At 40.1% G+C, this 22,476-nt stretch overlaps 1 protein-coding gene across 2 annotated transcripts in view; it reads left to right on the forward strand.

Moving 5' to 3' along the window:
• The first annotated feature begins 286 nt into the window (after nucleotides 1-286).
• CFAP53 (cilia and flagella associated protein 53) overlaps nucleotides 287-22,476 on the forward strand; it is a 45,415-nt gene continuing 23,225 nt past the window's right edge. For both annotated transcript variants that reach the window (XM_010363171.2, XM_010363170.2), the window contains exons 1-5: nucleotides 287-550; nucleotides 4,676-4,905; nucleotides 5,666-5,839; nucleotides 15,417-15,720; nucleotides 16,226-16,444. In XM_010363171.2, coding sequence (XP_010361473.2) covers nucleotides 314-550; nucleotides 4,676-4,905; nucleotides 5,666-5,839; nucleotides 15,417-15,720; nucleotides 16,226-16,444 — 1,164 coding nt within the window. In that variant the 5' untranslated portion in view covers nucleotides 287-313. The remainder of the gene's footprint in view (nucleotides 551-4,675; nucleotides 4,906-5,665; nucleotides 5,840-15,416; nucleotides 15,721-16,225; nucleotides 16,445-22,476) is intronic.

Below are 22,476 nucleotides of genomic sequence, written 5' to 3' on the forward strand. Positions count from 1 at the left end.
ACAAGGTTTTCCTGTGATCATTACCGTCATCAAGATTAACCTAGAGATAGTGCAAAATTTAAGCTTCCCAAAAAATGTTCGCTAACCTTTCTCATACCTTTAGACCATTACAGGATATAAATAGCAAAGTCAACTGGAATTGTAATTAGAGCTTCGATTTTTCTTGGGCTAGAGGTTTTTTCTGCCATTCTGATAAACCCTAGAGGAAGGGAGCAAGGTCGGTGGGGTTTGGCCGAGGGGCGGGGTGAGGACCGCGCAGACTCAGCTTCTCGGCTGGAAGAGGAAGTCGCGAGTGCAGGCGTCTGCGGCCCCCATGGTGACCAGACCGACTTCCGTCCGACCCGCCCACCTCTACCTTCCCCTAACCCCGCGAGGCGCACCATGGCAACCAGACTTCTGCGTCGCGGAAGCGGGTCCCGCAGGTCGCCACGGTTGGGGGAAACGCGGCGGACGCCGCCCTCATCCCGAAGGGGACTCGAAAATGTACAGCCAGCGGTTTGGCATCGTACAGCGGGAGGTTAAGGGCCCCACCCCCAAAGTGGTGATCGTGGTAAGCACAGGATGTGTCTGCTGGACCCTTCAGCTTTCTCCATCTCTGCGCTCTCCAGGCCTGGCCTATCCCACTTCGGCCCCCCACCCGGGGCCTTCTTGAGGGGAACGGGTGCCGCCTGATGCAGTGGGTTGAATTTTGAAAGAAGGAAGATAAGGTCGCTCACCTACCTACCCCACCTTTCACCCACTCATCCCCCTCTATTTCCATGCTTACAGCATTTCATCTGCCCCCAAAGTTGTAATATTTAGGTTCTGTTTTTGGAGAATCACTACTAGGGATCTTAGGGTTTTTCAGTCTCCAAGACACCGGAAGGATGTCTGTCCCCCATGCAGTGGCCAGTGTGTGTTATGGAAAGGGCACCCAGCCCAGAGACAGATCTGGGGGCAGGGCTGGCCTACGATTTGGAGCTGGTCTTTCACTTCTAGGAAAATCGTCTGGGGAAGGGGAATTAGGTTGTGAGAGGTTATAGCACCCAACGCCTTTCCTGTGCCAACTCAACCAGTAACCATTGCTGGACTGAAGTGTCCCTTCAGACCTGGGAAAAACGCAGGTTCCTGCCTCTAAGGCTAGAGTGGTAGTAGGGCAGGGAAATATGCTTGCTGTAGAATTTGATGGTTCCTGCTGAGAACCTCAGACACTATTGGTCCATACATGTAGATTCCTTCATTTCTACAAACTAGTTTCTACCCACCAGAAAACTGCCATGTAGGCAGAGTTATTGCTTGAGCCCCTGCTTTGTATGCAGTATTGTGGGCGATACAGGGGTGAATACAATGATCCTGGAAGGTTAACCCTTTATTGAAGCCTGAGCCCTCCCTTCAAGGAGCTTATACAGGTTAAGTATCCCTTATCTGAAATGCTTGGGACCAGAAATGTCTAGAATTTCAGATTTTTTTTGGATTTTGGAAAACTTGCATATACATAATGTAATATCTTGGGGAGGAGACCCAAGTCTAAACACTGAATTTATCTATATTTCATTACCTCAAAGGTAATTTTATTTTCCTCTTGGGGGTGCTGAATAAATATGTGTTGTTTGCTTCCGTTTTCACTGTGACCCCTTACATGAGGTCAGGTGTGAAATTTTCCACTTATGCCATCATGTGGGTGCTCAAAAAGCTTCAGATTTTGGAGCATTTCAGATTTCTTATTTTCCAATTAGGGGTGCTCAACTTGTAATCCAATTGCAAAAAAGAATTATGTATAATGAAACCACTAAAGGTTAACATGGTAAATAATGATGTGCTATATTGTCTGTTATGTCAGTTTATGGAAGAAAGATCAGTGATTCAGTTGTATTATGCTCCACAGGGCACAGAGCAAACTTCAGTCAACCTATAGACCTGCTCCTTCTTTAGGTCTGAGTACTGTAAGATCTGGAGCTGGAAAGCAGTCGATGGGACACGTTAGTAGGCTGTAGGGTTCAAGGTGATAATTATAAACACACTTCATGAAGGACAGAAGATCTACTTTGGGTTCTGTATCCAAGCACAGGGCTCAGGGGCTGAGCCATTGTTGGGTGCTATTACTTGTGTTGGGAACCAATAAGGAACAAAAAACAAACAAAAACACTAAACCAGAGAAGCGGGCCTGTTGAATACTTTGCACTTGAGAAGAATTAAGAGGAAAAGGAAGAGGTTAGAGTTGATGCATCTGCTCCTCCAGTGTCTGAGTGTGATAAGAAAGATAGTTAGAGGTAGCAGAATTGTGTTGCAAGAATTAAAGCCACCAACAGATGAGAATTGGGTCCTAAACAATTCCCCAGGAGAAACCTATGAAAAATGTAATGTCTGAAGTAATGGGACATCGAAAGGAGCAGCTATTTGATGAGTGTCTCCTAGAACCCATTAGGAGGATACTTATTTTGCTCATTTGACAGGTGAGAAAACTAAGATTCAAAGAGATTAAGTAACTTGCTCAATTCAGTTAGTAGTGGACAGAGGCCAGAATCAAACCTAGGATGTAAAGCATTGTTCTTTAAGACAACCGAACTATAAATTGTAATCCTAATAACTATAATTTGAGATGCTACAGTAACAAAAAGCCTTCAGTGACCTTGAAAACCCAAAGTAGTTAGTAAAATATCCTGTGTTTTCCTGACTTTAGCATGGTTTAGAGCTGTGATGTCCAATAGGTAGCCATTAGTCACACATAGCATTTGAGCACTTGAAGTGTGCCTAGAGTCACATATTGACAAGATAATATTTTGGATATATTGGTTAAATAAAATATACTATCAAAATTAACTTACCTGTTTCTTTTTACTTCTTTAAATGGAGCCACTTGAAAATTGAGAATTACATACCTGTTTTGCATTATATTTATATTGAACAGTACAGATTTTGAACAATGCCACGACTGTGCTGGGATTGGCATCACCTTTTTTGAGAACTCCAGGTCATACCCCTAACTTATCAAGAGATTGGGTCCTTCCCAGACTGGAGTCCTTCACATGATTCCCAAGCCTTAAAAGGCTTCCTGACCCCATGGGTACTGCTCATGGTGTTTCTGACCTCTTCAGCCAAAATATACCTCAGCCCTGTTTCCTGTCCTGACAACTGGAGCCAGTGTTTCTAGATTATCTTGGTGTTTCGTTCCTGTTCTCAGCTCACACTGGGAGCCTTAATTCCTGCTGTGTATGCTGCCCAGGGTGCCACTGTGATCCTCCTTTGCTTTATTTTCACAGATCTATATTAATAAAATGCTATCAGTTTTGGAGAACAGTCATCTAATTAACTGGCTGTAGGCTCCAAATAATTCTGACATGGATTAGCTACTTTCCGTGATATAACCCCCAATATCATCTTCTGTCTCCTTACCACCCCAGGCTTGCCTTACCTTGTTCAGCTAAATCTGGTTACCTCATGCCTACCCTGAGCCCTGAATCTTTTCATTAAACCGTCTTCAAATGTTGATTTCCTTTCCTCAGGAGACTTCATTACAAACACGTAACTCTAGTATTTCTGGTAATCCTGATGGTGATATTCTAAGTGTAAATGATCAGATTGACTGTCTCTCTCTGCCTCTTAAGAGTTTTGTTTCTATGAATCAGCACCCCAGTGTCTCACAACTCACCTAAGGATGACTTGATAAAACTGTTCCTGAAAATACAAAGCTCAAGACTATGGATTTCGTGGTGGCTCCAGGAGGTGCAGAAATTGCATCAAGCCCACCCAGAAACATTGTTTCTTTCATTCATTCATTCATTCATTCATTCATTCATTCATTCATTTCTATTGAGAACCTCACTGTAGTAGGCATTATGTTCAATGCTAGGAATACAGAAAGGAAAAAGATATAGTCTATGTGATTTCATTAAGTATATCTATATATATTCAAATGGTACATGCATTTCTAACTTTTTTAGTGGACATTTCTGTAAAAACAATACATTTACAGAAAATTCAAAGTAGCCCAAAAGATCAGGAACACACTGTTTGCATTAAAACTTCTGGGCACCCTAGAAATAGGAATAAAGTTCTACCACCAGCTTTTTTTCTTTTTCCTTCTTTCTTCCTCCCTCACTTCATTTCTTCCTTCTTAGTAAAAGATCTTTTATTGTCACAACTCATTATATATCCATATCCATATACACATATATAAACACATATATACATGTATATACACATATATTCTATATATTCACATAGTAACATCTTTTCATTGAAAGTATTTTGATGTGATAACTATGGTGTCCGACCAGGAGAAATAATGTGGAATAATGGGTGGCTCTGTCAAGGTCAGGAATTAGAAGACCTCTAATTCTTGTTTTATCTGCCCTGTTTGAAGCAAGTTCAGCAAATCACTTAAATGTCTCTGGGTTTGACTAGATAATCTCAACAGAGTCCTGTTCACATTTTTAAGTTTGTAATTTCCATCAACTTTTTTCCAAATGACACTTTAGAAATATTTGAGACTGTTTTGATTACATCTTAGGTATAGGCTCAGAAAATGAAACAAGTTACTCTTTAGGTGCCTAAGCTGTATTCAGTTGTAGTAGGATGTATTAGTTTTTTATATCCAATTTTATTTAGTATGAGTATTGATTGAGAGCATAACTAATTGAAAATATGCAGTTGATTCTTTGGCTTATTATGAGTGATAGTTGGTTTTTGTTTTCAGAGACCCAAGCCTCCTAAAGGCCAAGGGGCTGAGCACCATCTAGAAAGAATCCGACGCAGCCATCAGAAGCATAATGCTATTTTGGCTTCCATTAAGTCAAATGAGCGGGATCGCTTGAAAGTTGAGTGGGACCAGCACAGTGACTGCAAGTTTTTGGACAGCCTTGTGCGAGCAAGAATCAAGGATGCCATGCAAGGGTTTATCATTAACCTTGAAGAAAGACGAAATAAGTAAGGCTCACAAACCTGGGACCCAAGCCATGAAATATTCCTAAAACCACAATTTGAGATTGACCAGTCAAAAATCAAATTTAGGAAGATCATGGCTGAGATACATTAAATCCATAGCTATTGCTGGTTAATATTTTTAATATTTTTCTTGTGATAACCTATGTTTTGATGAAAAACAATATATTGTTTCATGTTTCATTATTTTGATTGAAATCTGTTCATTTTACTCTTTTGTTAAAAATATATATTTCATATCTTATTTATATGTGACCAAATAAAATATGGTGCAGTTGGTTGGGCTTAGTGGGTCATGTGTATAATCCTACCACTTTGGGAGGCTGAGGGCGGAGGATTGTTTGAGCCCAGGAGTTTGAGACCAGCCTGGGCAACATAGTGAGACCCCATCTCTACAAAAAAATTTAAAAATAGCTGGGCATAGGAGCATCTGGCTGTAGTCCCAGCTGTTCAGGAGGCTGAGGTGGGAGGATCACCTGAGCCCAGGAGGTCAAGGCTGCAGTGAGCCATGATCACACTGCATTCTAGCCTGGGTGACAGAGCGAGACCCTGTCTCAGAAAAAAAAAAAAAAAAAAAAAAAACCCAAAACAAACCAACTAGTCTTATTTTATGGAAGACTGCAATGATCTTTCTCTTCTTACAAATTAGACCTATAATTCTGAAATTGAATATAACAAAAATCAATAAAATTTTGCATGTAGCATGACAGTTTTTTTTTTTTTTTTTTTTGGCTTTTTGTTTCAGGCTACGTGAACTTTTAGCATTAGAAGAAAATGAGTATTTTACAGAAATGCAATTGAAGAAAGAAACCATTGAGGAGAAAAGAGATAGGATGAGAGAGAAAACTAAATTACTAAAAGAGAAGAATGAAAAAGAGAGGCAGGATTTTGTGGCTGAAAAGCTAGACCAGCAATTCAGGTAATGAAATCAGAAAACACACAAACAGAATCCAAAGTTGGTACATTAAAATAGATTTGAGAATGCTAATTTAAAGTAAATTAGTCTTAAGAGGATATACACAGTAGTAACTTTAAGTCTTGGCAGTATATTACATATCATTGAATAATACAATGTGTGCTTGAGAACTATGTTCTAATGTTCTGTGCTTGCTTCTCAATTAGAATGGAAGTAACAAAGGAGATTATGTTACTGAACTTTAGGTATCAACCTCACCCTTGCTGTTGGCAGGAAGTTCTTCAAAAGCTCCTATGCCAAGAAATCTTTGGTAAAGTTGGGCTCTCCCCCTACTGCTATAGTCTCTACCTGTGCTGCGTGTGTGCTTGTGGCGTGTGGCAGGTTTTTTTTGTTTGTCATTTTTGAGACAGCGTCTTGCTCTGTCACCCAGGCTGGAGTGCAGTGGCATGATCATGACTACAACCTCCACCTCCTGAGCCTGAAGTGATCCTCCCACCTCAGCTTCTCAAGTAGCTGGGACTACAGGCATGCACCACCATGCCCAGCTAATTTTTTGTATTTTTTGTAGAGATGAGGATTTCATCATGTTGCGCAGAGTGGTCTTGAACTGCTGGACTCAAGTGATCCACTTACCTCAGCCACCCAAAGTATTGGGATTACAGGCATGAGCCACCATGCCCGGCTCTCTCCTCTCTTCTTTATTGTCTGTTTCCTTGCCTGGTATTCTGATCACTGGGTCTGATCACCTGGACTTATAAAGCACTTCCTGACCCAGACCCATGGTGACCCTCAGTTTTCAGATCCCTGGTCTTTATTGTAGTCAATCTGGTCCTGTGGTTGCCTCCATATCCCTTTTCATTGTGGTTTTCCATCATCGGATACTCTGAGTCTATGCCCTGATAGACTACCCACTACTGTGCACTTACAGAGGGAAGATTTGTATGGGAGTGCCCAAGAGTGATCCTCTGAGATGATCTATAGTGTTATATAATTAGAAGCTTGGCAGGTGCTTTTAATATCACAAACCAAGACCTTCCTTACCTCTAAAGCAAAAATATACTAAAAAGTCTCCCTCCCTAAAGCTACAGCTCTTAGAGCAAGAGCTATTATATATTTATAATGTTATTATAATTCCTCAGTTATATTTTCAGTGCTTCTGATACTTCTAAGAGTCCGAACATTAAGAATTGCTGTTATTTGGCTGGGCACAGTGGGTCACACCTATAATCCCAGCACTTTGATCACTTGAGGCCAGGAGTTTGAGACCAGCCTGGCAACATAGTGGGACCTTATTTCTACAAAAAATAAAAAAATTGGCCAGGCGTGGTGGCTCACGTCTGTAATCCCAGCACTTTGGGAGGCTGAGGTAGGCAGATTACCTGAGGTCAGGAGTCCAAGACCAGCCTGGCCAACATGGTAAAAACCCGTCTCTACTAAAAATACAAAAATTAGCTGGGCATGGTGGCGCATGCCTGTAATCCCAGCTACTCGGGAGGCTGATGCAGGAGAATTGCTTAAGCCCAAGAGGCAGAGGTTGCAGTGAGCCGAGATCGTGCCACTGCACTCCAGTCTGGCCAACAGAGTGACATTCTGTCAAAAAAAAAAAAAATATATATATATATATATATTTTTTCCAATTCCAAACATATTTGTTATATATATATAAATTTGCTGGGCATGGTAGCACATGCCTCTAGTCCTAGCTACTTGGGAGGCTGAGACAGCAGGATCACTTGAGCCCAGGAGTTCGAGGTTACAGTGAGCTGCAACTGCAGCACTGGACTCTAGCCTGGGCAACAGACTGAGACCCTGTCACTAAAAAAATAAAATTGCCATTATACTTCTCAGTATATTTTGTTCATTTTGCCCCTTTATTCTTTTCTTTTTTAAAATTGTTGTGAGTAGATAGTAGGTGTGTATATTTATGGAGCACATGAGATGTTTTGATACAGGCATACAATGTAAAATAAGCACATCATGGGGAATGGGGTATCCATTCCCTCAAGCATTTATCTTTTGAGTTACAAATAATCCAATTATACTCTTTAAGTTATTTTAAAATGTACAATTAAGTTATTATTGACTATAGTCATCCTGTTGTGCTATCAAATAGTAGGTCTTATTCATTCATTCTTTTTTTTCTTTTGGTACCCATTAACTGTCCCCACCTCCACCCCCAACCCCCAACTATCCTTCCCAGCCTCTGGTAACCATCCTTCTCTATCTCCATGAGTTCAATTGTTTTGATTTTTAAATCCCACAAATTAGTGAGAACATGCAATGTTTGTCTTTCTGTGCCTGGCTTATTTCACTTAACATAATGACTTGCAGTTCCACCCATGGTGTTATAAATGATTGGATTTCATTCTTTGTTATAGCTGAATAGTACTCCATTGTGTATGTGTACCACATTTTCTTTATCTATTCATCTGCTGATGGACACTTAGGTAGCTTCCAAATCTTAGCTGTTGTAAACAGCACTACAACAAACATAGGAGTGCAGCTATCTCTTTAATATACTGATTTCCTTTCTTTTGGACCTATACCCAGCAGTGGGATTGCTGGATCTTATGGTAGCTCTATTTTTAGTTTTTTGGGGAACCTCCAAAGTGTTCTCCATAGTGGTTGTATTACATTCCCACAAGCAGTGTACGAGGGTTCCCTTTTCTCCACATACTCACCAGGATTTGTTATTGCCTATCTTTTGGATATAAGCCATTTTAACTGGGGTGAAATGATATCTCACTGTAGTTTTGATCTGCATTTCTCTGATGATTCATGATGTTGGGCACCTTTTCATATGCCTGTTTGCCATTTGTATATCTTCTTTTGAGAAATGTCTGTTGAAATCTTTTGCCCATTTTTTGATTGGATTATTGGATTTTTTCTTATAGAGTTGTTTGAGCTCCTTATATATTCTGGTTATTAATCTCTTTTCAGAGAGATAGTTTGCAAATACTTTCTCCCATTTTGTGGGTTTTCTCTTCACTTTGTTGATTGTATCTTTTGCTGTGCAGAAGCTTTTTAACTTGATATGATCCCATTTGTCCATTTTTGCCTTGGTTGTCTGTGCTTGTAGGGTATTGCTCAAGTAATCTTTGCCCAGACCAATGTCCTAGAGATTTTTCCCCAATGTTTTCTTGTAGTAGTTTCATAGTTTGAGGTCTTAAAGTTAAGTCTTGGATCTATTTTGATTTGATTTTTGTATATTATGAAAGATAGGATCTATTTTCATTCTTTTGCATATGGATATCCAGTTTTCCCAGCATCATATATTGATATATGTCTTTTCCCCAGTGCATGTTCTTGGCTCCTTTGTCAAAAATGAGTTCACTGTAAGTGTGTAGATTTGTTTCTGGGTTCTCTATTCTTTTTCATTGGTTTAAGTGTCTGTTTTTATGCCAGTACTGTGCTGTTTGAGGTACTATAGTTCTGTAGTATAATTTGAAGTCAGGTAATGTAATTCCTCCAGATTTGTTATTTTTGCTTAGAATAACTTTGGCTATTCTGGATCTTTTGTGGTTCCATACAAATTTTAGGATTGTTTTTTCTTTTCTTTTCGTCTTTTCTTATTTTATTTTATTTTATTTTATTTCATTTTATTTTGAGACAGGGTCTCACTCGGTTGTCTAGGCTGGAGTGCGTGTTGCCCAGGCTGGAATGCAGTTACAGGATCTCATCTCACTGCAACCTCTGCCTCCCAGGTTAGGTTCAAGCAGTTCTCCTGCCTCAGCCTCCCAAGTAGCTGGGACCACAGATGTGTAATGCCACACTCAGCTAATTTTTGTATTTTTAATAGAGATGGGATTTCCCCATGTTGCCCAGGCTGGTCTCGAACTCCTAGTCTCAAGTGATCCACCCACCTTGGCCTCCCAAAGTGCAGGGATTACAGGCATGAGCAACTGTTTTTTCTATTTCTGTGAAGAATGTTTTTGGTATTTTAATAGGGATTGCATTTTGTCTGTAGATTGCTTTGGACAGTATAGACATTTTAATAATATTGATTCTTCCAATCCAAGAACATAGAATATTTTTCAATTTTTTGGTGTCCTCTTCTATTTCTTTCATCAGTGTTTTATGGTTTTCATTGTAGAGATCTTTCACTTCTTTGGTTAATTCCTAGGTTAAATACAATTTTGGTTAAATACAATTTTATTTGTGGCTTTTGTAAATGTGATTACTTTTTAAATTTCTTTTTCACTTTGTTCCCTGTAAGCATATAGAAATGCTATTGATTTTTGTATGTTGATTTTGTATCCTGCAACTTTACTGAATTTGTTTAGCAGTTCTAAGAGTTTTCTTGTGGAGTCTAGATTTTTCCAAATATAAGATTATGTCATCTGCAAACAAGGATAATTTGACTTCTTACTTTGCAATTTGGATGTCCATTATATCTTTGTCTTGTCTGATTGCTCTAGCTAGGACTTCCAGTACTATGTTGAATAATAGTAGTGATGGTGCATTTTGCCCCTTTTTTTCAGACACATCTCTCAGTGCAGTGATGATCACATGATATGACCCATGGAATGCCCTAAATCTTCTATTTCATCTGTCTTTTAATTTTAGAGTAACTGGCAAGGGTTTTTATATTCAGAAGGGATTTTTAAAGTCCAAATATTACTTGGAAGTGTTTAAAACTTAGCCATTAGCATTCATTCATTCAGTAAATATGTTTGGGCTCCTACTTTATGCCAGGCTCTGTGACAGTGAGTGTCCTTTAGTTTGTTAGGTCATCTAGTATGAGTGGGGCAGGGTGTCTATCATGTTAAGCCAGATTCAAGAATGGATGATCCAAAAATATCTGAGTTTAAATCTGGTGGAATACAGAAGGAATAGAAAAGTTCATTTTTCATAGCACTCAAAATTTGAGTAGACCAGAAATCCAAAGGTCAACAGACGTGAAAAAGCAACAAAATGAAGTCTGTGGAGGGATCAAGACATGGTGCAGAGAAAAGCTTCTTCCATCTGCTCTTTCTGCCATGAAGTCGCTATTAATAATGTGGACAGCCCTAAACCCTCAACCCTCCTACCAGAGGCCAGAAGGAAAAGTAAGCCATTACAGTGAGTAGTGGATACAAGTTGCAGATGCAGCCACTAAAAGTAAATTCAGACCGCTAAAAGGAGAGGGAATTGGAAGTTTCAGGGCTTGGGGAGCTGCTGAAGGAGGGCAGTGAAGAAACCCAGTGTAGTAATGCACAGGGCCAGAAGCAACTTGCCACCCTACTTGGCTTGTAAATGGATTACTGAGTTCTACAGGTAGGGATTTGTCTAGGTCTTAATTTAGACTTGGATTTTCAAGCCTGTGTAAAGCATGCACTCATACCCTGTCCTCAAGTGGGATTTGGACATCTTTGCTACTGGTTGCTGGAGGGAAAAGATGCTGTGGGTGGAAAATGGTATATTAGCCAAGTGACTTTCAATGGACCATTCATATATTTTCTACTCCCTAGTAAATTTCTCTTAATACAGTAAGAAAACCAAATGGTTCATAAGTGGTTATGCTTTTAAAATGTATGGATTTAGCAACATTTTACAGATTTCACTTGTATAACTGAGTTTTTGCTAGTTAGATGAATTGTTAAAATTTTTAAAGAAACAAATGTATCCTATAGTGATGTAATTTGAAAACAAATTGTTTTTAATGTTTTGAATGCAACACTGCCAATTCCTCAACATAGATTAGCAAACATACTTTTGAGTAAGGATGCGTTATTAGACCCTATTACTGAAAATATAGTTGAGGCTTTAATATGTATATTAAAGCAGAATGAAAAGTTTCCTCTTCTTTTTCTTGTGCTTTTTTTTTGTATTCCATCGTGTAAATATACCACAATTTATTTGTTTTCCTGGTGACAGACATTTCAGTTATTTTCAGTTTGGGACTCTTATGAATAAAGCTATGATGAATAGACATGTCCTTTGATGGCATATGCATTCATTTCTCTTTGATATATTCAGTGGCATTCGTAGAATATTTGATACCTGGAGTAGATCATTTTTAGTGATCCCTATTATACAGCAAAATTGTTTTCAGCAATAATAATGAAATGAAATGGATAATAATGACAAGAAAAAATTACCAGTGGTTTTGTTTTGTTTTTAGTTTTTAATTTTAAATAATTATATGTTTATAGAAAGTGCACAGATAGTACAGAGATTCTATTTACCCTTCACCTAGCTTCCCCCAATGGTTATATCTTACATAATCATAACACAATATTAAAACAAGGAAATTGACAGTCGTGCAAGGTGTGTGTAAAATTCTGTGCCATTTTATCACCTGTAGATCTGTGTAACCACCACTACAATCGAGATACAGAACTATTCCATCACTGCAAAAATCTCCTTCATGTTACCCTTCTAGAGTCATGCTCACTAGTCTCACCCCTATCCCCCATCATTCCTAACCCTGGCAACAACTAATCTCTATCCCCATAATTTCATCATTTTAAGAATGTTATATAAATGGGATCACACAATATGTGATCTTTAGAGATTGGCCTTTTTCACTCAACATGCCTTTGAGGTCCATCCAAGTTGTTGGAGGTATTGCTAGTTTGTCCTTTTTATTGCTGAGTAATATTCCATTGCATGAGTGTACCTCAGTTCGGTTATTTTGCTCTATTATAAGTAAATCTGACAGGAATGTTTGTGTACAGGTTTTTGTGTGAGCATATGTTTTCATTTATTGAGGAAAATTATCATATACTATTGCTGGATCATATGCAAATTTTGGTTTGTTTTGTTTGAGACAGAGTTTCACTCTTGTTGCCCAGGCTGGAGTGAAATGGCGTGATCTCAGCTCACTGCAGCCTCTGCCTCCTGGGTTTAAGCGATTCTCCTACCTCAGCCTCCCAAGTAGCTTGGATTACAGGCATGCGCCGCCAAGCCCAGCTAAATTTTTGTATTTTTAGTAGAGGTGTGGTTTCTCCATGTTGGTCAGGCTGGTCTCGAACTCCCAACCTCAGGTGATCCGTCCGCCTCAGCCTCCCAGAGTGCTGAGATTACAGGCGTGAGCCACGACTGCCAGCTGTAAATGTATATATTTTTTAATAAACACTAAACTATTTTCTAGAGTAGCCATACCATTTCATAGTCCTACCAGCAGTATATGAGAGATCCAATTTTTCCACATCCTGGTCCTTTTGGTGGTGGCGTTATTGTTTTTTTGTTTTGTTTTATTTTGTTTTTGTTTTTAGCTGTTCTAACAGGCATGCTGTGATATCTCATCATGGGCTTAACTGGTATTTACCTAATGGCTGGTGATGTTTAGCAACTTTTCATGTGCTGATTTTCCATCTGTACATTTTCTTTGGTGAAATATCTCTTTATATCTTTTGCCCATTTTCTAATTAGATTTTTAGAATTTAGATTGTTTTAGCTGTTAAGTTTTTACCTTTTTTTTTTTAGCTGTTAAGTTTTGAGAATTCTTCATGTATTCTAGATAGAACTTCTTTGTCCGATATGTGGTTTTTTCCCCTAGACTATAGCTTATCTTATGTTTTAAATGGTTTTTTCTTTTTTTCCTCAGTCATTCAGCAGTCCTGTCTTACTTATCCTATTAAAAGGATCTTTTACGGAGCAAAATTTTTTAATATTAATGAAATCAAATTTATCAATATTTCTTTTATGCATTGTACTTTTTAGTACATTATGAAATTTCTTTTTAAATGCTCTGTAATTATACACAGTTAATGATTAGACCTCAGATTAAGGTAGGCATTTCGGGGGTTTGTTTTGAGGTGTTTTTATTAACGAATAACCTAGAATATTTGGTCAGAATGCCTGTGGATCAGAGGTAGTCTTGCCTCTGTCAGTTGCTGGCAGAGGTGATACAATGAAGCACCAAGGAATCCAAACTCCAGGGCCACACTGCCAGCTTTCAGTCCCAGTTCTACCACATATGAAATGGACAAACTTGGGTAAGATGCTTAACTGCTATGTGCTTCCATTTCCTCATCTGTAAACCAAGGGTAATAAAAATAACATAAAAGAACTTGCAGTAATGTTCATTGCCATATTGATTGTTATGAAGATTACAAGAGTTCATATGTGTTGAAGTGCTTAGAATAGTGTCTGGAAGATAATAAGCACTTAATAACTTTTGCTAATAATATTCCTACTACTGGCTGTGTGACTTGGGAAGACACTTAGGCTCCCTGAGTCTCCGTTGCTTTAACTCTAAGATGGGGATGATAGCTGCTAGCTGTAAACTATAAAGCAGTCACAAACATAAAGTTTTCCTCTTATCAATGATTGTTATCATTAGAATAAATAGATATTCTATCATTCAATTTATTTATTTTTTTTTAGAGACAGGGTCTTACTGACCTAGAGGGCAAGCTAGAATGCATTGGTGTGGTCCTAGCTCACCGCAGCCTCAAACTCCTGAGTTTGAGTGGTCTTCTTGCCTCAGTCTCCCAAGTAGCTAGGACTACAGGTGTGTGCCACCATGCCTAGCTAATTTTTAAAAAATTTTTGTAGAGACAAGGTCTCACTGTGTTGCCCAGGCTAGTGCTGGTCTCCAGGGATCCTCCTGCCTTGGCCTCCCAAAGTGTTGGGATTACAGATATGAGTCACCATGCCTGGCCAGATATCCTGTCTATATATAGTGAGCATCTCAGCCTGGTGTGGTGGCTTATGCCTGTAATCCCAGCGCTTTGGAAGGCAGAGGCAGGAGAATCACTTCAGGCTAGGAGTTTGAGACCAGCCCTGGCAACATAGCGAGACCCACCCTGGCAACATAGTGAGACCCTGTCTCTACAAAAATTTTTTTTAAATTAGCCAGACATGGTGACATGTGATTATAGTCTCTGCTACTTGGGAGGCTAAGGTGGGAGGATCACTTGAGGCCAGGAGTTCAAGGATACAATGAGCCATGATCATGCCACTGCATTCCAGCCTGGGCGACACAGTGATACCTTGTCTCTTAAAAAAAAAAAGTGAGCAGCCAGGCATGGTGGCTTACACCTGTAATCCCAGCACTTTGGGAGGCTGAGGCGGGCAGATCACAGTGTCAGGAGATCAAGACCATCCTGGCTAACAAGGTGAAACCTCGTCTGTACTAAAAATCCAAAAAAATTAGCCAGGCATGGTGGTGGGCGCCTGTAGTCCCAGCTACTCAGAAGGCTGAGGCAGGAGAATGGCATGAACCTGAGAGGCAGAGCTTGCAGCGAGCCAAGATGGTGCCACCACACTCCAGCCTGGGCAATAGAGTGAGACTCTGTCTCAAAAAAAAAAAAAAAAAAAAAAAAAAAAGAATGTGAGCATCCCTAAATTAGAGGTTCTCAAAGTCAAGTGAATAGGTCAATCATTGGGGTTAACAGGTTGAGTTTTTGATCCAAGGTCACACAGGAAACGGAATCAGGGCTGCCTTTACTTGACTCCAGTTTTCATAGTCAGACTGTGCCATCCTGGTGCTTGCCTCCCTGCTGCTCCCTTATGTTTCCTGTGCTCCGATGGCCTGCATCCAGGTCTTTGATTTTTTCTTGCTTCATTGTGTGACTGTACAGATGTGTGCCTCAATAGAGCAGTGCCTCATGAAAGGCTGTGTTTTGTCTTTTTAAAATTTTCCTTTCAGGGAACGCTGTGAGGAGCTCCGTGTTGAATTGTTTTGTATCCATCAGAAGAAGGTGTGTGAGGAGCGGAAAGCACAGATTGCATTTAATGAGGAGCTGAGGAGGCAAAAGCTGGTGGAAGAGCAGATGTTCTCCAAGCTCTGGGAGGAAGACCGATTAGCCAAGGAAAAGCGAGAAGCCCAAGAGGCGAGGAGACAGAAAGAGCTGATGGAGAACACACGCCTGGGGCTGAATGCCCAGATCACCAGCATCAAGGCACAAAGGCAGGCAGCACAGCTGCTGAAGGAAGAGGAGGCGCGCCTCGTGGTGGGCCTTTAAAATACTTGTTCGAGGGTCATCAATGCCATGGGCACAGCACAGTTTGCAGGCCTGTTACTGTACAGTTTGTCTGATGGCCTGGGCTAGTTCACAGGGACATTTCCAATTTTAGACTCTCAGTGCTGTTTAATAATGTATCCAAATGTATGGTACAGAGTACGTAGAAGAGTCACGTGTAGAAGGCCAGCACACCCACAGGCAGCGAATGGTGGTAGACGATGGGTACTGGGATTAAAAGTGGTTTCTCTTTATACTTTCCTGTTTTCAACTCTACAACGATTTATTACATTATAATCACACATACCCCGGCAATTTTCACAGTTTTATTGCTGATTCAACTATGAAAAGGCAAGTTTTCTTTCTTATAGCCTCTCTAAATCCAGGTGTGTGTGTATTTCCAGAAATCCTTTATTCCTGTCTCCTAAATCAAATGCACTAACTTGTCTTGGTCCAACTGTACTGATGCATTATCTTTATTATGATTCTACCTTAGGAAAGTAACAACGCACAGATTAAACATGAGAATGAACAGGATAAGCTAAAGAAACAGAAGGCAAAGCAGGAAACTAGGACCATTTTGCAAAAAGCCCTACAGGACAGGATAGAACATATTCAGCAGGACTACAGAGAAGAACAGGACTTGAACATGAAGCTCGTGCAAAGGGCCCTTCAGGACTTACAGGAAGAGGCAGATAAAAAGAAACAAAAAAGAGTAAGACTTTTTTTTTTCATGCCTACTACTTGCTGGAAGGGATTTGTGAGTTCTCAGTCTTTTGGAAGATGGCTACAAATATATAACAGTGCTACTCTGAGTGTGGTCCATGAGCCAACAGCATCAGCACCATCTGGGAAAATGTTAGAAACAGAAATTCACAGGCTCCAGAATCAGGATCTCTCAATCAAAATCATGACAGGGACAGGAAATCTGTGTTTCAGCACACTCCCCCAGGTGATTCTGATGCTAACTAAAGTTTGAGAACTCCTGGAATTTGAGGAAGACATCACTGAGAAAGTGACATTTGAGTTGAACCTTAAAGGAGATGTGAAGTTTAGTCAGGCAAAAAGAGTAGGGAAAGGCATTCAGTATTGTTTTAGCTACCTGTACCTTTGGAATTTGGATTGAACTTTTAAGAGTGTTTTGTTTCTCCCACAGGTGCTTTTTCTTGTTTTTACCTGGTTCTTAGTGTGCATGTGCTTTGTTTTTTAATTAAGCTTCTCTCTCTCTCTCTTTTTTTTTTTTTTTCGAGACAGAGTTTCACTCTGTAACCCAGGCTGGAGTGCAGTGGCATAATCATGGTTCACTGTAGCCTCGCCCTCCTGGTCTCAAGCAATCCTCCCACTTCAGCCTCCCGAGTAGCTGGGACTACAGACACCCGCCACCTAGCCTGGCTAATTTATGTATTTTTTGTAGAGACAGCGTTTTGCCAAGTTGCCCAGGGTGGTCTGGAGTGGGCTCAAGTGAACCTCCCACCTCCGCCTCCTAAAGTGCTGGGATTACAGGTGTGAACCACTGTGCCTGGATAAACTTCATTTTGATATGATTGTAGATTCATATGCAGTTTTAAGAAATAATACAGAGAGATTCCTTGTACCCTTTACTCTGGTTCCCTCAATGGTAATATCTTGCAAAACTATAGTACCATCCCAGTCAGGATGTTGACATTGATATAATCAAGATACTGAACATCTCATCAGCACCAGGATTTCTCATATTGACCTTTTATAGTCACACCTACTTCCCTCTTGCCCCACCCCCTTCCTAACCCTGTTCTTCATTTCTATAATTTTATTATTTCGGGAATGTTATATTAGTAGAATCATATAGTATGAAATCTTTTCAGATAGCCTTTGTCACTTAGCATAACCCTCAGGAGATTTGTCCAACTTTTTGGATCTATCAATAGTTGTTTATTTTTATTTTTATTAAAAAAAATTTTTTTTTTTTTTGAGACAGTCTTGCCCTGTCACTCAGGCTGGAGTGCAGTGGTGTGATCTCAGCTCCCTGCAGCCTCAGCTTCCCAGGCTCAATTGATAACTTCAACCTCAACCTCCTGAGTCATTGGGACTACAGGCGCAAGTCACCATGCCCAGCTAGTTTTCTTTTTTTTTGTAGAGATGGGGTCTCACTATGCTGCCCAGGCTGGTCTTGAACTCCTGGGCTCAAGTGATCCTCCTGCCTTGGCCTCCCAAAGTGTTGGGATTACAGGCATGAGCCACTGCGCCCAGCCTTCTTTTTATTCTTTTTTTTTTTTTTTTTTTTTTTTGAGGTAGAATTTCGCTCTTGTCACCCAGGCTGGAGTGCCATAGAGTGATCTCAGCTCACTGCAACCTCCGCCTCATAGGTTCAAGCGCTTTCCTATCTCAGCCTCCTGAGTAGCTGGGATTACAGACGTGTGCCACTGCGTCTGGCTAATTTTTGTGTTTTTTAGTAGAGACAGGGTTTTGCCATGTTGGCCAGCCTGGTCTCAAACTCCTGACCTCAGATGATCCAGCCGCCTCGGCCTCCCAGTTTATTATTGAGTAGTATTTATGGCATAGATTTACTGCAGTTTGTTTAGCCATTCACCTGTTGAAGGACATTTGAGTTGTTTCCAGGTTATGGCTATTATGAGTAAAGCTGCTATAATCATTTGAGTACAGGTTTTTCTGTCAACACATTCTCAATTTTTTTTTTTTTTTTTGACAGAGTCTCGCTCCATCACCCAGGCTGGAGTGCAGTGGCGCGGTCTCAGCTCACTGTAACCTCCACCTCCTGGGTTCAAGTGATTCTCCTGCCACAGCCTCCTGAGTATCTAGGATTAGAGGTGTGGCTACCATGCCCGGCTAATTTTTTTTGTATTTTTAGTAGAGATGGGATATCACCATGTTGGCCAGGCTGGTCTCAAACTCCTGACCTCAAGTGACACGCCCACCTCAGCCTCCCAAAATGCTTGGATTACAGGCATGAGCCACCACACCCAGCACAAATCATCATTTCTATGAGATAAATGCCTAGAAGAGCAATTGCTATATCATATAGTAATTGCATGTTTAGTTTTTAAAGAAACTGCTAAACTGTTTTTCAGAGTAGCCGTACCATCTTACATTCCCAGCAGCAATACATGAGCAATCTGGTTTCTCCACATCCTCACCAGCATTTGGTGCTATCACTATTGTTCACTTTAACCATTCTGATAGATGTGTAGTAACATCTCATTGTGGTTTAATTTACATTTTCCTAATGGTTAATGATTTTGAACAACTTTTTATGAGCCTGTTTTCCATCTGTATGTCTTCTTCAATGAAATGTCTCTTCATGTCTTTTGCCCATTTTCTGTTTTGTTTTCTTTTTGTTTAGCCAGTATCTCACTCTGTCACTTAGGCTGGAGTACAGTGGCATGATCATAGCTCACTGCAGCCTCCAACTCCTGGTTTTTGCCCGTTATCTAATTGACTTGCTTATTTGATTTGTTTTTTCCTGTTGAGTTGTTTGTTCACATTTAAATCATTTTATTTATTTTTTTAATAGCTTCAAGAGATAATTCACATAACATTCAGTTCCCCAATTTAAACCATACAATTCAGTGGATTTTACTGTTTTCTCAGATGAGCGCCCCTATCATCCCATTCTATTTTAGAACATTTTCACTATCCTACTATCCCTTCTTCCTCACCTCCCACCTCCAGTCCTAAGCGGCCACTTACCTACTTTGTGTCTCTATAGATTTTCCCGTTCTGGACTTTGACATGAATGGAATCACATGTTATGTGACCTGTTGACTGTCTTCTTTCACTTAGCATAATGTTTTCAAGGTTTATCCAGCATGTATTGCTATTTTATTTGCTTATGTGGCTGGATGATATTCCATTGTATGGATATGCCACATTTTGTTTATGCATTATATCAGTTGATGGACATTTGGGTTATTTCCACTTTTTGGCTATTATGAATAATGCTACTATGAACATTCATGTACAAATTTTTGTGTGGATGTATGTTTTTATTTTTCTTTGGGACATATAACTAGAAGTAGTATTACTGGGCCATATGGTAACTCTGTTGAAGTTCTGAGGAATTGCCAAAATATTTTCCATAGTGGCTGGACCATTTTACATTCCCACCAGCAGTGTATGAGGGTTTTGATTTATCCACATGCTCACCAACACTTGTTATTGTCTGTCTTTTTTATTTTACCCATCCTAACGCATCTGAAGTAGTATCTCATTATGGTTTTTGTTTGTATTTCCCTAGTGACTAATGATATTGAGCCTCTTTTCCTGTGCTTATGGTCATTTGTAGATCTTCTTTGGAGAAATCTATTTGAAGGCTATTCTCTATTCTTAGAGAAGTCTATTCAAGTCCTTTGCCCATATTTTAGTTGGGTTATTGGTCCTTTTATTATTAAGTTGTAAGAGTTCTTTCCTTTCCCCTCTCTTTTTTTTTTTTAAGTCTCACTCTCGTTGCCCAGGCTGGAGTGCAATGGTGCAATCTCGTCTCACTGCAAACTCCACCTCCCAGGTTCAAGCAATTCTTCTGCCTCAGCCTCCCGAGTCACTGGGATTACAGGTGCCTGCCACCATGCCTGACTGATTTTTTTGTATTTTTAGTTAGAGACGGGGTTTCACCATGTTGGCCAGGCTGGTCTTGAACTCATGACCTTAGGTGATCTGCCCACCTCAGCCTCCCAAAGTGCTGGGATTAAAGGCATGAGCCACCACGCCTGGCCAAGAGTTCTTTATATTTTCTAGGTTCAAGTCTCTTACCAGATAACTGACTTGCAGTTATTTCCTTTCATTCTGTATGTTGTCTTTTTACTTTTTTGATGGTGTCCTTTGAATCACAAAAGTTTTAAATTTTGACAAAGTTCAATTTAGCTAGATTTTCTTTTGTTGCTTATGCTTTGGGGGTCCTATCTAAAAACCGGTTACCTAGTCTAGGATCACAAAGATGTACTCCTTTGTTTTCTTGTTAGAGTTTTATAATTTTAGCTTTTACATTTAGGCTTTTGATCCATTTTAAGTTTTGTATATAGCATGAAATAAGGATCCTAATTCGTTATTCTGCATGTGGATATCAAGTTACTTCCAGCATCATTTGTTGAAATAATTGTCTAATTGTTCCCCTATTGAATTGTCTTATCACCCTTGTCAAAAATCAATTACAGTAAAGTGAAGGTTTATTTCTGGACACTCAGTTCTATTCCATCAATCTATATATCTATCCTTAGTCCAGTATAACAAATCTACATGTCTTGATTACTGTTGCTTTGTAGTAAGTTTGAAATCAGAAAATATAAATGCTGGCTGGGCACAGTGGCTCACGCCTGTAATCCCAGCATTTTGGGAGGCTGAGGCGGGAGGATCAGCTGAGGTCAGGAGTTTGAGGCCAGCCTGACCAACATGGTGAAACCCTGTCTCTACCAAAAATGCAAAACTTAGCTGGGCATGGTGGTGCGTACCTGTAATCCCAGCTATTTCAGAGGCTGAGGCAGGAGAATCGCTTGAACCAGGAGGTGGAGGTTGCAGTGAGCTGAGATCGCATCATTGCAGTCCAGCCTAGGCAACAAGAGTGAAACTCCACCATTGCATTCCAGCCTGGACAACCAGAGTGAAACTTGGTCTCAAAAAAAAAAAAAAAAAAAAAAAAAAGAAAGAGACAGAGAGAGAGAAAATGTAAATCCTCAAACTTTGTTCTTTTTCAAATTGTTTTGGCTATTCTGGCTCCCTTGCATATCCGTGTATCTAGAAGTTACATGGATCAGCTTGTCAATTTCTACAAAGAAGCCAGTTGAGATTTTGATAAAAATTGTGTTGAATCTGTAGATCAATTTGGGAAGTACTGCCATTTTCACAGTATTGTTTTCTGATTCATGAACTTAGGCTGTCTTTCCATTTATTTAGGTCTTCTTTAATTTCTTTCAGTAATGTTTCCTAGTTTTCAGAGTATACATTTTAACACTTTGTTAAATTTATTCCTAAGGATAGCATTTCTATTTGGAAATAAAATTTTTAATTTCATTTTAGATTGATGCTGTCAAATAGAAATACAAGGACTTTTGTATATTGGTCTTGTATCCTGCAACATTGCTAAACTCATTTTGTAGTTTTAATAGTTTGTTTCTTTTTTTTTTTTTTTTTTTTTTGAGACGGAGTCTCGCTCTGTCGCCCAAGCTGGAGTGCAGTGGCCGGATCTCAGCTCACTGCAAGCTCCGCCTCCCAGGTTCACTCCATTCTCCTGCCTCAGCCTCCTGAGTAGCTGGGACTATAGGCGCCCGCCACCTCGCCCGGCTAGTTTTTTGTACTTTTTAGTAGAGACGGGGTTTCACCGTGTTAGCCAGGATGGTCTCGATCTCCTGACCTTGTGATCCGCCCGCCTCGGCCTCCCGAAGTGCTGGGATTACAGGCTTGAGCCACCGCGCCCGGCCGTTTGTTTCTTTTTAAATAGAGTCTTGTTGTGCCACCCAGGCTAAAGTGCAGTGGCATATTCTTGGCTCACTGCAACCTCTGCCTTCCGGGTTCAAGCGATCTTCCTGCCTCAGCCTCCTAAGTAGCTGGGACTACAGGCTTGTGCCACCACACCCAGCTAATTTTTTGTATTTTTAGTAGAGACAGGGTTTCACCATGTTGACCAGGCTGGTCTCCAACTCCTGACCTCAAGTGATCCACCCACCTCGGCCTCCGAAAGTGCTGGGATTACAGGCATGAGCCACTGTGCCTGGCCAAGTTTCAATAGTTTTTTAGTGGATTATTAGTTCACTCTTCTTT

Source organism: Rhinopithecus roxellana, chromosome 21 (assembly GCF_007565055.1).
Source record: "Rhinopithecus roxellana isolate Shanxi Qingling chromosome 21, ASM756505v1, whole genome shotgun sequence".
In the NCBI taxonomy this organism is placed as follows: Eukaryota; Metazoa; Chordata; class Mammalia; order Primates; family Cercopithecidae; genus Rhinopithecus; species Rhinopithecus roxellana.